Genomic DNA, 12,418 nt, shown 5'->3' on the forward strand with positions numbered 1-12,418 from the left:
TTTTGTTTTTCTCTATTTGCTAGTAAATCTCTTCAGATGACCAAGCAGTTGTACGTTTTACAGTTTTGTACATGTGCACATTGTAAATGACTCCTGTTTTATAATTTAGCAGATATAAAGAAATACAGTAGGTTAGCTGACCCTCTCACCAGCATGTCTGAGTTGCTGGAGGAGGCAATCTTTAAGTGTTGTCTTATCCTGGAAGTTGTAGATTCTTTGATTTTTTTTGGTATGTTCTCTTGACTCACATCTTCGATTCTCTCTTCATCTACATAATCATTGTGATCCACATTCCCCCACCTACTTGTATTTATCAGAAGATGAGAATGGGCATAGAGGAGAGGAAGCTTAAAGGGTGGTGGACATATGGGAAATAATATCTCTTGAGTTTGTACTCTGTTCCACATACTATGCTAGATGTTTTATATATATTAATTCACTGAATGTTATCTTCACTATGCTCCCTGTGTAATTACCTGGATTTTACCTTTAAGACTTAGAGAATTTAGATAACTTACTTAGAATCACATACCCAGTAAGTGATAGAAAATGCATGAGTTCCTGACTCCAAGGTTTCTGTGTGTTTGATCACAGTAATTGCTTGATCTTACGATTTTAACAGTGTTCTTAGGAGAATAAATTAGTTAAAAGTAATAAAACAGGGACTTGCCTGGTGGCGCAGTGGTTAAGAATCCCCCTGCCAATGCATGGGACACGGGTTCTATTCCTGGTCTGGGAAGATCCCACATGATGCGGAGCAACTAAACCCATGCACCACAACTACTGAGCCTGTGCTCTAGAGCCCACGAGTCACAACTACTGAGCCCACGTGCCACAACTACTGAAGCCCGCGCACCTAGAGCCCGTGCTCTTCAACAAGAGAAGCCACTGCAATGAGAAGCCTGTGCACTGCAGTGAAGGGTAGCCCCCACTTGCCGCAACTAGAGAAAGTCCGCGTGCAGCAACGAAGACCCAACGCTGCCAAGAATAAATAAATAAATAAAAAATGAAAGTAACAAAACAATAAAATAAAACTACATTTTTTGCAAATACTAAAAATATGCTATATTAGATAATTTACATTCTTAAATTATTTCTAAATTAATGGAATTATGTGAATGTTTACTTAATAGAAATAGCATTTGTGTTCCTATGAAAATATAACATATGAGGGACTAATGTTAAAACCTTTAAATTTGGGTTTAACATAAATTTCTCCAAAACATCTTATAATAACAGTGAAAAAATAAACGATATGAGAAATCATTTGATAGCTTTGAGTCCTATAATTGAATAATATGCCGCGGAGCGGCTGGGCCCGTGAGCCATGGCCGCTGAGCCTGCACGTCCGGAGCCTGTGCTCCACAACGGGAGAGGCCACAACAGTGAGAGGCCCGCGTACCGCAAAAAAAAAAAAAAAAAAAAAAAGTGTGGGTGAAAGGAATAAAACCAACCATTTGAAATGGTATAATTTTAATAGAACACAAAGCGTCACTCTAGTATACATATCTTTGCTCAGTACTTCCAACACATTTTTATTCAAATTGAAATAATATCCATCTTCTCCTGATCTATGATCCTTGACTACTGTATTAGAAAATAGTTTATGGGAAAATATACCAAGCAAATGTCATTTATGACTCATTGGCATAAAGAGCTGGTAATGTTACTATTGGTTTTAATGCTTAGTTTGATTTACAAAAAGTGAATGATTATTCAGTTTTGTATTATGCTGTACCATTATCACCCAGTACTTAAAAATACTTTGTACATTATAAAATCATAACTCTTAGAGCCATGCAAAATCTTAAGAGATCACTTGATTCAACCTCCTTGTCTTTCAAATTATGTGACATCTGAGGGCCAGAAATTTTAGGAGAATTGCAAAGATTCACATCTGGCTTGTAGTGAAGGTAATACGTGAACCATCTGGAGTATTGTTCTGGTTTGCAAACTCAGGTACCTTTTATTTTTGTCTCAGAATTTTTAGATTATATCCACTAGGTGCTATGAATACAGTGAAAGGTTAAGACACATATGGTCACATGTCTCATGAAGCTTACACTTTTGTAGAGTAGACCAGTACAAAACAGAACATTAACAATTGTGATAATTGCTGTGAAACAAGGAGTTCAGATAGAAGAATAACAGAGGAGTACCCACTTAAGATAGGTGGTCAGGGGTCTTGTAGGAAATGGCAGTTTTGCTGAGACCTGAAGGACAGAAAGTGCCCTCCAAGTGAAGAATGCATGGAAAGAGTAGTCAGAAGTAGGGAGTAAATAGCACCTGCATAAGTCCTGATCCCTTCAATGTTTTAAATTTATTTATAGCTTCTTGTGCATCTTGTATTATACAATCATGCATTTATTATAATTTTCTTCTTCTTGAAATATTTATAGCTTTTTTGCTCAATGGTGTTATAAGCATATAAAATAATTATAGTGTATTACATAGTGATTATATAACAGTATTGTTTAAAAAGTAATTATTGAACAAAAGCAAGATGTTAATACATTTAGTAGGTCCTTGTTGATTATCTATTTTATATATAGTAGTGTGTATACGTTAATCTCAAACTCCTAATTTATCCCTCCCCCCCACCTTTCTCCTTTGGTAATCATAAGTTTGTTTTCTAAGTCTGTGAGTCTATTTCTGTTTTGTAAATAAGTTCATTTGTATCACTTTTTTAGATTCCAGATATAAGTGATATTATATGATATTTGTCTTTGATTACTTCACTTAGTATGATAATCTCTAGGTCCATCCAAATTGCTGCAAATCGCATTATTTCATTCTTTTTTATGGCTGAGTGATATTCCCTTTTATGTATTTCCTAATTCTTGGTGTTAGGATAGTGTCTCAGAATGTCTAAGTGATTGCTGATATGACATAATAGATATTTAGAACTCCTGAAGAAGAATTTAAAAAGGCCTATTTCTAAAACAGATTATTTAGAAACCCAAGGTATATGAGATGATAGAAACCTCACGTTACCACAGGAAACAGCATTGAAACTTTTTGTTTTGGCTGTGCTGTGCAGCCTGTGGGATCTCAATTCCCCGACCAGTGATTGAACCTGGGCCACGGCATGGGTGAAAGCACTAAACCCTAACCACTAGACCGCCAGGGAACAACCACTGATACATGTTTTTAAATTAAATTTTAATGGAGATAATTACAGATTGGCATGTAGTTGTAAGAATTAATACAGAGAGATCCCATAAACCTTTTCAATTCCCCTTAATGGTAGCATCTTGCAAAACTATAATATAATATCATAATCCGATATTAACATTGATACAGGCATGGTTTGGAACATTTTCATCACTGCAAGGATCCCCCATTTTGTACTTTTATAGCTACACTGCCTTCTATCTCCCACCTCCTCCTTAACACCAGCTAAGGGCAACCAGTGATCTATTTTCCATTTCTATAATTTTGTCTTCCCAAGAATGTTATATAAAATGGAATCATAATGTATGTAACCTTTTGAGATTGTCTTTTTACATTTATTGTAATTCTCTGGAGATTCATCCAGGTACTTTCATTCCTTTTTACTCTTATGTAGTATTCCATAGCATGTGTATTAGTTTCCTAGGACTGCCATTTTGAAGTACCACAAACTGGGCAGCTTAAAAAAAGATATAAATTTATTCTATGACAGTTCTGGAGGCCAAAAGTCTGAAGTAAGGTCTTGGCAGGCTGGTTTCTTCTGGGCTCTAAGGGAGATTCGGTTCCATGCCTTTGTCCTAGCTTCTGCTGATGGCCGGCAGTTCTAGGCATTCCTTGGTTTATAGAAGCATCACTCCAATCTCCGCCTCCATCTTCATATAGTGTTCTGCCTGTGTGGTCTCTTTTCTGTATCCAGATTTTCTTCTTCTTACAAGGACATCAGTCATGGATTAAGGGTCCAACCACTCCAGTATGACCTCATCTTAACTAATTACATCTGCAACAACCCTGTTTCCAAAACGGCCACATTCTGAGGTTCCTGGGGTTAGGATTTGAACATATCTTTTTAGAGGACACAATTCAACTCATGACTGTATAGATATACCATAATTTGATCATTCACCCTGTGAAGAATATCTGGTTTGTTTCTGTCTCCATATAGCTTTCTTTTTACTGTCTCCATATAGTTTTGCCTTGTATAGAATGTCATATAATTAGAATCATACATTATGTAGCCTTTTCAGATTGGCTTCTATCACTTAGTAATGTACATTTAAGGTTCCTCCATGTCTTTTTGTGGGCTGGTAGCTTGTTTCTTTTGAGCAGTGAAAAGTATTCCATTGTCCAGATATACCACAGTTTATCCATTCATCTGCTGAAGGACGTATTGGTTGCTTCCCAGTTGTGGCAGTTTTGAATAAAGCTGTTGTAAACATTCATGTGTGGGCTTTTATGTGGACATAAGTTTTTGACTCCTTTGGCTAAATACCAAGGAGTATGATTGCTGGATCATATGGTAAGAGTATGTTTAGTTTTGTAATAAACTACCAAACTGTCTTCCAAAGTGACTATACCATTTTGCATTTCCACCAGTAATGAATGAGAGTTCTTGTTGCTTCACATCCTCACCAGCATTTGGTGTTGTCAATGTCCTGGAGTTTGGCCATTCTCATAAATGTATGATGCTATCTCATTGTTCTTTTAATTTGCATTTTTCTGATGGCATATGATGTGGAGCATTTTTTCATATGCTTATTTGCCATCTGTATATCTTCTTCAGTAAGGTATCTGTTAAGGTCTTTGGCCCATTTTTTAATCAGTTTGTTTGTTTTCTTGTTGACATTTAAGAGATCTTTGTATATTTTGGATAACAGTCCTGTATCAGATGTGTCTTTTGTAAATCTTTTCTCCTAGTCTATGGATCTCCTTCTTTTTTTTTTAAATCAATTTTAAAAAATTGAAGTATAGTTGATTTACAATGTTGTGTTAATTTCTGCTGTACTGCAAAGTGATTCAGTTATACATATATATTCATACTTTTCAAAAAATATTCTTTTCCATTATGGCTTATCACAGGGTATTGAATATAGTTCTCTGTGCTATACAGTAGGACCTTGTTGTTTACCCATTCTATATATAAAAGCTTACATCTGCTAACCCCAAACTCCCCCTCCATCCCTCCCCAAACCCCCTCTCCCTGGACAACCACCAGTCTGTTTTCTATTTCTGTGATTCTGTTTCTGTTTCATAGATAGGTTCATTTGTGTCATATTTTAGATTCCACATATAAGTGATATCATATGGTATTTCTCTTTCTGACTTCACTTAGTATGATAATCTCTAGTTGCATCCATGTTGCTGCAAATGGCATTATTCCATTCTTTTTTTATGGCCGAGTAATATTCCATTATTTTTATGTACCACTTCTTATTTATCCATTCATCTTTTGATGGACCTTTATGTTGTTTCCATGACTTGGCTATTGTGAACAGTGCTGTTATGAACATAGGGGTGCATATATCTTTTTGAATTACAATTTTGTCTGGATATATGCCCAGGAGTGGGATTGCTGGATCATATGGTTTTGAATTTGAATTGGGTTGTTTGTTTTTTTTGTTGTTGAGTTGTATGAGCTGCTTATATATTTTGGAAATTCAGCCCTTGTAGGTTGCATTGTTTGCAAATATTTTCTCCCATTCTGTAGGTTGTCTTTTTGTTTTGTTTATGGTTTCCTTTGCTGTGCAAAAGCTTGTAAGTTTGATTAAGTCTCCTTTGTTTATTTTTGTTTTTATTTCTGTTACCTTGGGAGACTAACATAAGAAAACATTGGTACGATTTATGTCAGAGAATGTTTTGCCTATGATCTCTTCTAGGTGTTTTATGGTGTCTTGTCTTACATTTAAGTCTTTAAGCCATTTTGAGTCTATTTTTGTGTATGGTGAGAGGGTGTGTTCTAATGTTGATTTACATGCAGCTGTCCAACTTTCCAGGACCACTTCCTGAAGAGACTGTCTTTCCCAATTGTCTTTTATGTATTAGTAACTTACTTTCAGTAGTGCATGGCACAGTTCATTAAGATATTAATACACTTTATTATGTTGAGGTAAGTTCCATCTATGCCTACTTTCTGGAGGGTTTTTAACACAGCCAACATCGTTCTCAATGGTGAAAAACTGAACCATTTCCTCTAAGATCAGGAACAAGACAAGGTTGTCCACTCTCAGCACTGTTATTCAACATAGTTTTGGAAGATTTAGCCACAGCGATCAGAGAAGAAAAATAAATAACAGGAATACAAATTGGAAAAGAAGAAGTAAAGCTTTCATTGTTTGCAGATGACATGATACTATACATAGGGAATCCTAAAGATGGTACCAGAAAACTACTACAGCTAATTAATTAATTTGGTAATGTAGCAGGATACCAAATTAATGCAAAGAAATCTCTTGCCTTCCTATACACTAATGATGAAAAATCTGAAAGAAAAATTAAGGAAACACTCCCATTTACCATTGGAACAAAAAAAATAAAATATCTAGGAATAAACGTACCTAAGGAGACAAAAGACCTGTATGCAGAAAACTATAAGACACTGATGAAGGAAATTAAAGATGGTCCAAACAGATGGAGAGATATACCATGTTCTTGGATGCAAGAATCAATATTGTGAAAATGACTATACTACCCAAAGCAATCTACAGATTCAATTCAATCCCTATCAAAGCACCAATGGCATTTTTCACAGAACTAGAACAAAAAATTGCCCAATTTGTATGGAAACACAAGAGACCCTGAATAGCCAAAGCAATCTGGAGAGAGAAAAATGGAGCTGGAGGAAGCAGGCTCCCTGACTTCAGACTATACTACAAAGCTACAGTAATCAAGACAGTATGGTACTGGCACAAAAACAGAAAGATAGATCAATGGAACAGGATAGAAAGCCCAGAGATAAACCCACACACATATGGTCACCTTATCTTTGATAAAGGAGGCAAGAATATACAGTGGAGAAAAGACAGCCTCTTCAATAAGTTGTGCTGGGAAAACTGGACAGCTACATGTAAAAGAATTAAATTAGAACACTCCCTAACACCATACACAAAAATAAACTCAAAATGGATTAAACACCTAAACGTAAGGCCAGACACTATCAAACTCTTAGAGGAAAACATAGGCAGAACACTCTATGCCATAAATCACAGCAAGATCCTTTTTGAACCACCTCCTAGAGTAATGGAAATAAAAACAAAAATAAACAAATGGGACCCAATGTAACTTAAAAACTTTTGCACAGCAAAGAAAACCATAAACAAGACGAAAAGACAACCCTCAGAATGGGAGAAAATATTTGCAAATGAAGCAACTGACAAATGATTCATCTCCAAAATTTACAAGCAGCTCATGCACCTCAATATCAAAAAAGCAAACAACCCAATCCAAAAATGGGCAGAAGACCTAAATAGACATTTCTCCAAAGAAGAGATACAGACTGCCAACAACACATGAAAGGATGCGCAACATCACTAATCATCAGAGAAATGCAAATCAAAGCTACAATGAGGCATCACCTCACACCAGCCAGAAAGGCCATCATCAAAAAATCTACAAACAATAAGTGCTGGAGAGGGTGTGGAGAAAAGGGAACACTCTTGCACTGTTGGTGGGAATGTAAATTGATACAGCCACTATGGAGAACAGCATGGAGGTTCCTTAAAAAACTAAAAATAGAACTACTATATGACACAGCAATCCACTACTGGGCATATACCCTGAGAAAACCATAATTCAAAAAGAGTCATGTACCACAATATTCATTGCAGCTCTATTTACAGTAGCCAGGACATGGAAGCAACCTAAGTGTCCATCAACAGATGAATGGATAAAGAAGATGTGGCACATATATACAATGTAATATTACTCAGCCATAAAAAGAAAAGAAATTGAGTTATTTGTAGTGAGGTGGATGGACCTAGAGTCTGTCATACAGAGTGAAGTAAGTCAGAAAGAGAAAAACAAATACCATATGCTAACACATATATCTGGAATCTTAAAAAGAAATAATGGTTGTGAAGAACTTAGGGGAGGACAGGAATAAAGACATAGATGTAGAGAATGGACTTGAGGACACTGGGGGCGGGGAGTGTAAGCTGGGACGAAGTGAGAGAGTGGCATGGACATATATACACTACCAAATATAAAACAGATAGCTAGTGGGAAGCAGCTGCATAGCACAGGGAGATCAGCTCGGTACTTTGTGACCACCTAGAGGGAATGGGATAGGGAGGGTGGGAGGGAGACGCAAGAGAGAGGGATATGGGGATATATGTATATGTATAGCTGATTCACTTTGTTATAAAGCAGAAACTAACACACCATTGTAAAGCAATTATACTCCAATAAAGATGTTAAAAAAAAAAAGGTATTAATACACGAAGTATGATAGCATTCCCAGAGATATTCCTCACCGGCACTGCCTGTTTTCTTGTGGCTTTAATATGGGTGAATTAATTTGAAATTCCTATTAAGGACAGCCTCCAAGGGCTAAAAGATCACTATAAGGTAACATGTGGCCTGTGTAGTTCTCTAAAGGAGGAATGGGGAAGTCTACTGTCTTTATAATGATGTTATGGGGAAGATTTGGGGACTTACACTCATTTCCTTTGTCCTTATCAGAACATCTTTCCCCAGCTCTAAAAACACACCCCTCACAATATGCACACAGCTTGGTTCCAGGCTGTCACCTTGAGTTGGTTTATTTTACTCTAGGCACAGATCTGACTTATCTATGTTCCATTTAAGATTTGAAATAAAGTAAGATTCTCCTTCAGTCATATCAATTCAGTTTAGGCTCTACACTTCTGGACCTAAGTGTCTGTACTTTGTGAGGTAGATGGTTTAACTGTAAAATAAAATGAATGCTATATATTGTAATACATTTGAAAGCATCTTGACTTTGGTTTTTGCTTCTAAACATTTCCTTCCATTTTGTTAATGCTAACATTTAATAACTACTGTGATGACTCAAAATCTGTTTAGTTTCATAATTCTTATGATTCTGAATGACTCTTATAAAGAGGAAAATGAAAGAAAATAGGAGCAAAATATACATATATATAGTTTCCTTTAAAGTCTTTATTTCTTTAAGAAGTTGAAATAATTTATATTAATCTGTTCTCTTTTAGTATTGTACTTCTGCTAAGCCAAAAACAGACACTTGAAGAGCTAAAACAGTCAGTCCAGCAGCTGAGATGCACTGAGGCAAAGTTTACAGCACAGAAAGAATTGCTAGAGCAAAAAGTACAAGAAAATGATGGGAAAGAGCCACCTCCAGTAGTAAATTATGAAGAAGATGCACGATCAGTTACATCTATGGTAAGCCAAAGAGTAATCAAATGAGAAAGTTGAAAGAGTAGTATATAGGTAATAAGTGAATACAAAAAGTAATTCTGGTTGCTATAACAAATTATTACTCTTGTTAATATGCAGGTCCTATTAAACTTGTTTGTAAATGCAAAATAGACTTGTCAGTCACCTCAGGTCACCTGGAGAGCACTTTCAGGAACCACCTGTAGAGTCAAAGGAAAAAGCTCTTCTCTTGCCTTCAAAACTGAAAACAAAGACTGCAGTTGTTTTTATTCCTGGGAGACAGCAGGAAGGTAGGGTGTTATTCTTAAGATAGAAATAAGAAATAAGGAGAAAGATACTTATTAATTTTTTTCTTATGTAAGAACAGTAGAATTTATCTGAGATTGATGATGTGTTTATTGTTTTCACAATACAAAACACTGATTTTTTTTAAAGGTGATTTTTTTTTTTATAAATAGCCTTAAACTACAATAAACACATTTAAATCTAGTAACTAGAAATTCAACTTTATTTTATACAGATTTATTAACTGTTTAAGAATGCCTAGTTTAATTACTTTCTCTCTCTCTTCCCCTTCCTTTCTTCCTTCCTTTATCTTATGTTGGTGGTTTCTATCAGGGGGCAGTTTTGCCCCCCAGGGGTCATTTGGCCATGTCTCCAGACATGTTTGGTTTTCACAGCTGGTGGATGCTATTGCTATCTCGTGGGTAGAGGCCAGTGATGCTACTAAATACCATACAGTGCACGTTACAGCCCATCCCTTCTTACTCACAACAAAAACTTACTCAAACCAAAATATTAATAGTGCCAAGGTTGAAAAAGCCTGAGCTGTATCCTTGGATTTTTCTGTGGGTAACTGTATGCAGTCCATAAATAGAACTATTATATTATAGTTAATTATACTATAGGTGATATTTTAGTAATTTTTAGTTTATGTGATTCTAAATAGTACAATTAGATTGTTAAATGGATTCAAATGTCTCCATAGGAAAAAAAGACTGCATTTGAAATGTCCAATTCTAGATAAATCTGGATATGAATAGGAAGTGTTTAAATTATTGTGGTTATTACTATTTTTTATTAATTGAGCCATAGTGATCTATACATTACATTGTGAATTATGGATTATAATTCTTTGCTGTCCTTTACTGTCCTATCAGACAATAAAGATCTTACCGTGTAGACCAGGGACTCTACTGGAGTAATTTTCTTGCTTCTTGAGTTTTGATAACTAACATGCATTTTTTTCAGAGGAACTTCTGAAGGTTTATTCTTTTGCTTGGCTTTGAAACCTTAGTTAGTAAATCTTTTGCTCTCTAAGTGTGGTTTATAGTATTTCCTTGTCCCCATGTGGGTGTGGAATTGGTTACTTCATAGCCTTTTTTAGTGGCAGATAGGTTAAAACGGGCTACCTAATTTATTTTAAGTAATTATGTATGCAGATGACTCATGTTGGCATTATTATTATAGAATAAAAGATAGTTTTTCAAGTCACTAAATGATAGCATATCCCCATTTGATAACAGCAGCTAAAAACTAGACTTTGGAATTTAAAATATAACAGTTCATTAATTCTTATTTCATTAAGAACTTGTAATCATTTGGACTTTTATCTTTTATAATCATTGAAGAAAATCTTTTTCAATAAAAATAAATAATGTTTTAGAGAGAATGTATAATACAGTTTAAGAGGCTAAACTGCTTTCTGGTACTTTCAAACTTTCTCTTATACCCATTTATTAAATGATAATACCTTATAAATTTTTAGAAAGTGATGTCACATATTGCATTTATCCAGTTTATTTTAAATAGTTGAAATGCTATTTGTTTCTATACATCTTATCTATTCACTGAAGCAATGACTTTAGTAAGTCTTTAAGGAATTTACAAAGGAATGCTATATGTAGTTTAAAGTAATAAAGTAACATTTTATAAATCAAACAGGACATTCCTCAGATTGATGGCAATTAATGAGTTTTTCAGTATGTTTTATAAAACAAGTAGAAATATTTGCAATTCATAGTTCTTAAAACTAAATAATACTCCCACGTATATCAGTGAAATTTTTGCATAATTCTATCTTTCAGTAATAATTAGAATATAACTTTTCATTTTATTCAAAAACAGTCAAAATATTAAAAGTATAAATGATTTTTTCACCAAATGACTGTTTAAGCATTGTTTTATGAATACAGTTACCCAAAAAGCTTGAAATTAATGTAAGCAGTTCCATTGCTTTTTCCTCTTTATAAATTCTATCCTTATAAATGGTGTTTCAACAAGGGAAATTTAGTTGAATATTGGAAGAATTGGAAGAACTAAAAATTAAAGCATAATATCATGGAAAATAGTAAAAACTTGGCCTAAATATTATTTAAGAGTAAGTATTAACTATTTTACATGATCCTAATTAATGGCAGTGTTAACCAAAACTCAGACTCTTTGGTGGTGAATGCTTCTGTGGAAGAGTGCCCTTAAGGAACTGTACTGCTGAGATGGGCCATGGATTGTATATTCTTATAAAAATTCCAAGGTGATTCAGATGTCAGGGTTAGAATTGTAGTCAGGCTCTTAGATGTACTGATGTTTATTTTGACTTTATAATTCGATGAGAATTAAGGCCCATCTATTAATTTACAGAAATCTAATAATCTGTGGAGACAGGTAATGTAAACATCTTTGTCAGGAAAAGTCATCCTTCTACTGTTGTCTTTTTTCACCTAAGTCTAATTTTGGCCAAAATACCAAGGAGAAAATGATATTGATAAATATTAAGTATTGCACAGTAATTCTCTATTATCTGTGGATAACTATGTTTCATTTATCCATTCAAGCAATATTTATTGAGCACCTACTATGTGCTGAGGATATTTCTAGATGCTTGTAATATATCAGTGAATAAAACTAATGAAGAATCTCTCTTAGAGGTTACATTCTGTGGTGAATGGCAGTTAATAAATAAGTAAATTATGTATTATATTGGAAGGTGCTAAATGTCAAGGCATAAAAACAAAGCAGGATAGGGGATTGGGGGTCTAGAGGGTCACAGGTTGGGATACAATTTTAAATGCAAATAAAGATAAGCATCATCGAGAAAGTG

At 34.8% G+C, this 12,418-nt stretch overlaps 1 protein-coding gene across 2 annotated transcripts in view; it reads left to right on the forward strand.

The window, feature by feature from the left end:
* FER (FER tyrosine kinase) overlaps window positions 1–12,418 on the forward strand; it is a 477,172-nt gene that overhangs the window by 162,664 nt on the left and 302,090 nt on the right. For both annotated transcript variants that reach the window (XM_065874932.1, XM_065874931.1), the window contains one exon: window positions 9,135–9,324. In XM_065874932.1, the coding sequence (XP_065731004.1) occupies window positions 9,135–9,324 (190 nt within the window). The remainder of the gene's footprint in view (window positions 1–9,134; window positions 9,325–12,418) is intronic.

Source organism: Phocoena phocoena, chromosome 3 (genome assembly GCF_963924675.1).
Source record: "Phocoena phocoena chromosome 3, mPhoPho1.1, whole genome shotgun sequence".
In the NCBI taxonomy this organism is placed as follows: domain Eukaryota; kingdom Metazoa; phylum Chordata; class Mammalia; order Artiodactyla; family Phocoenidae; genus Phocoena; species Phocoena phocoena.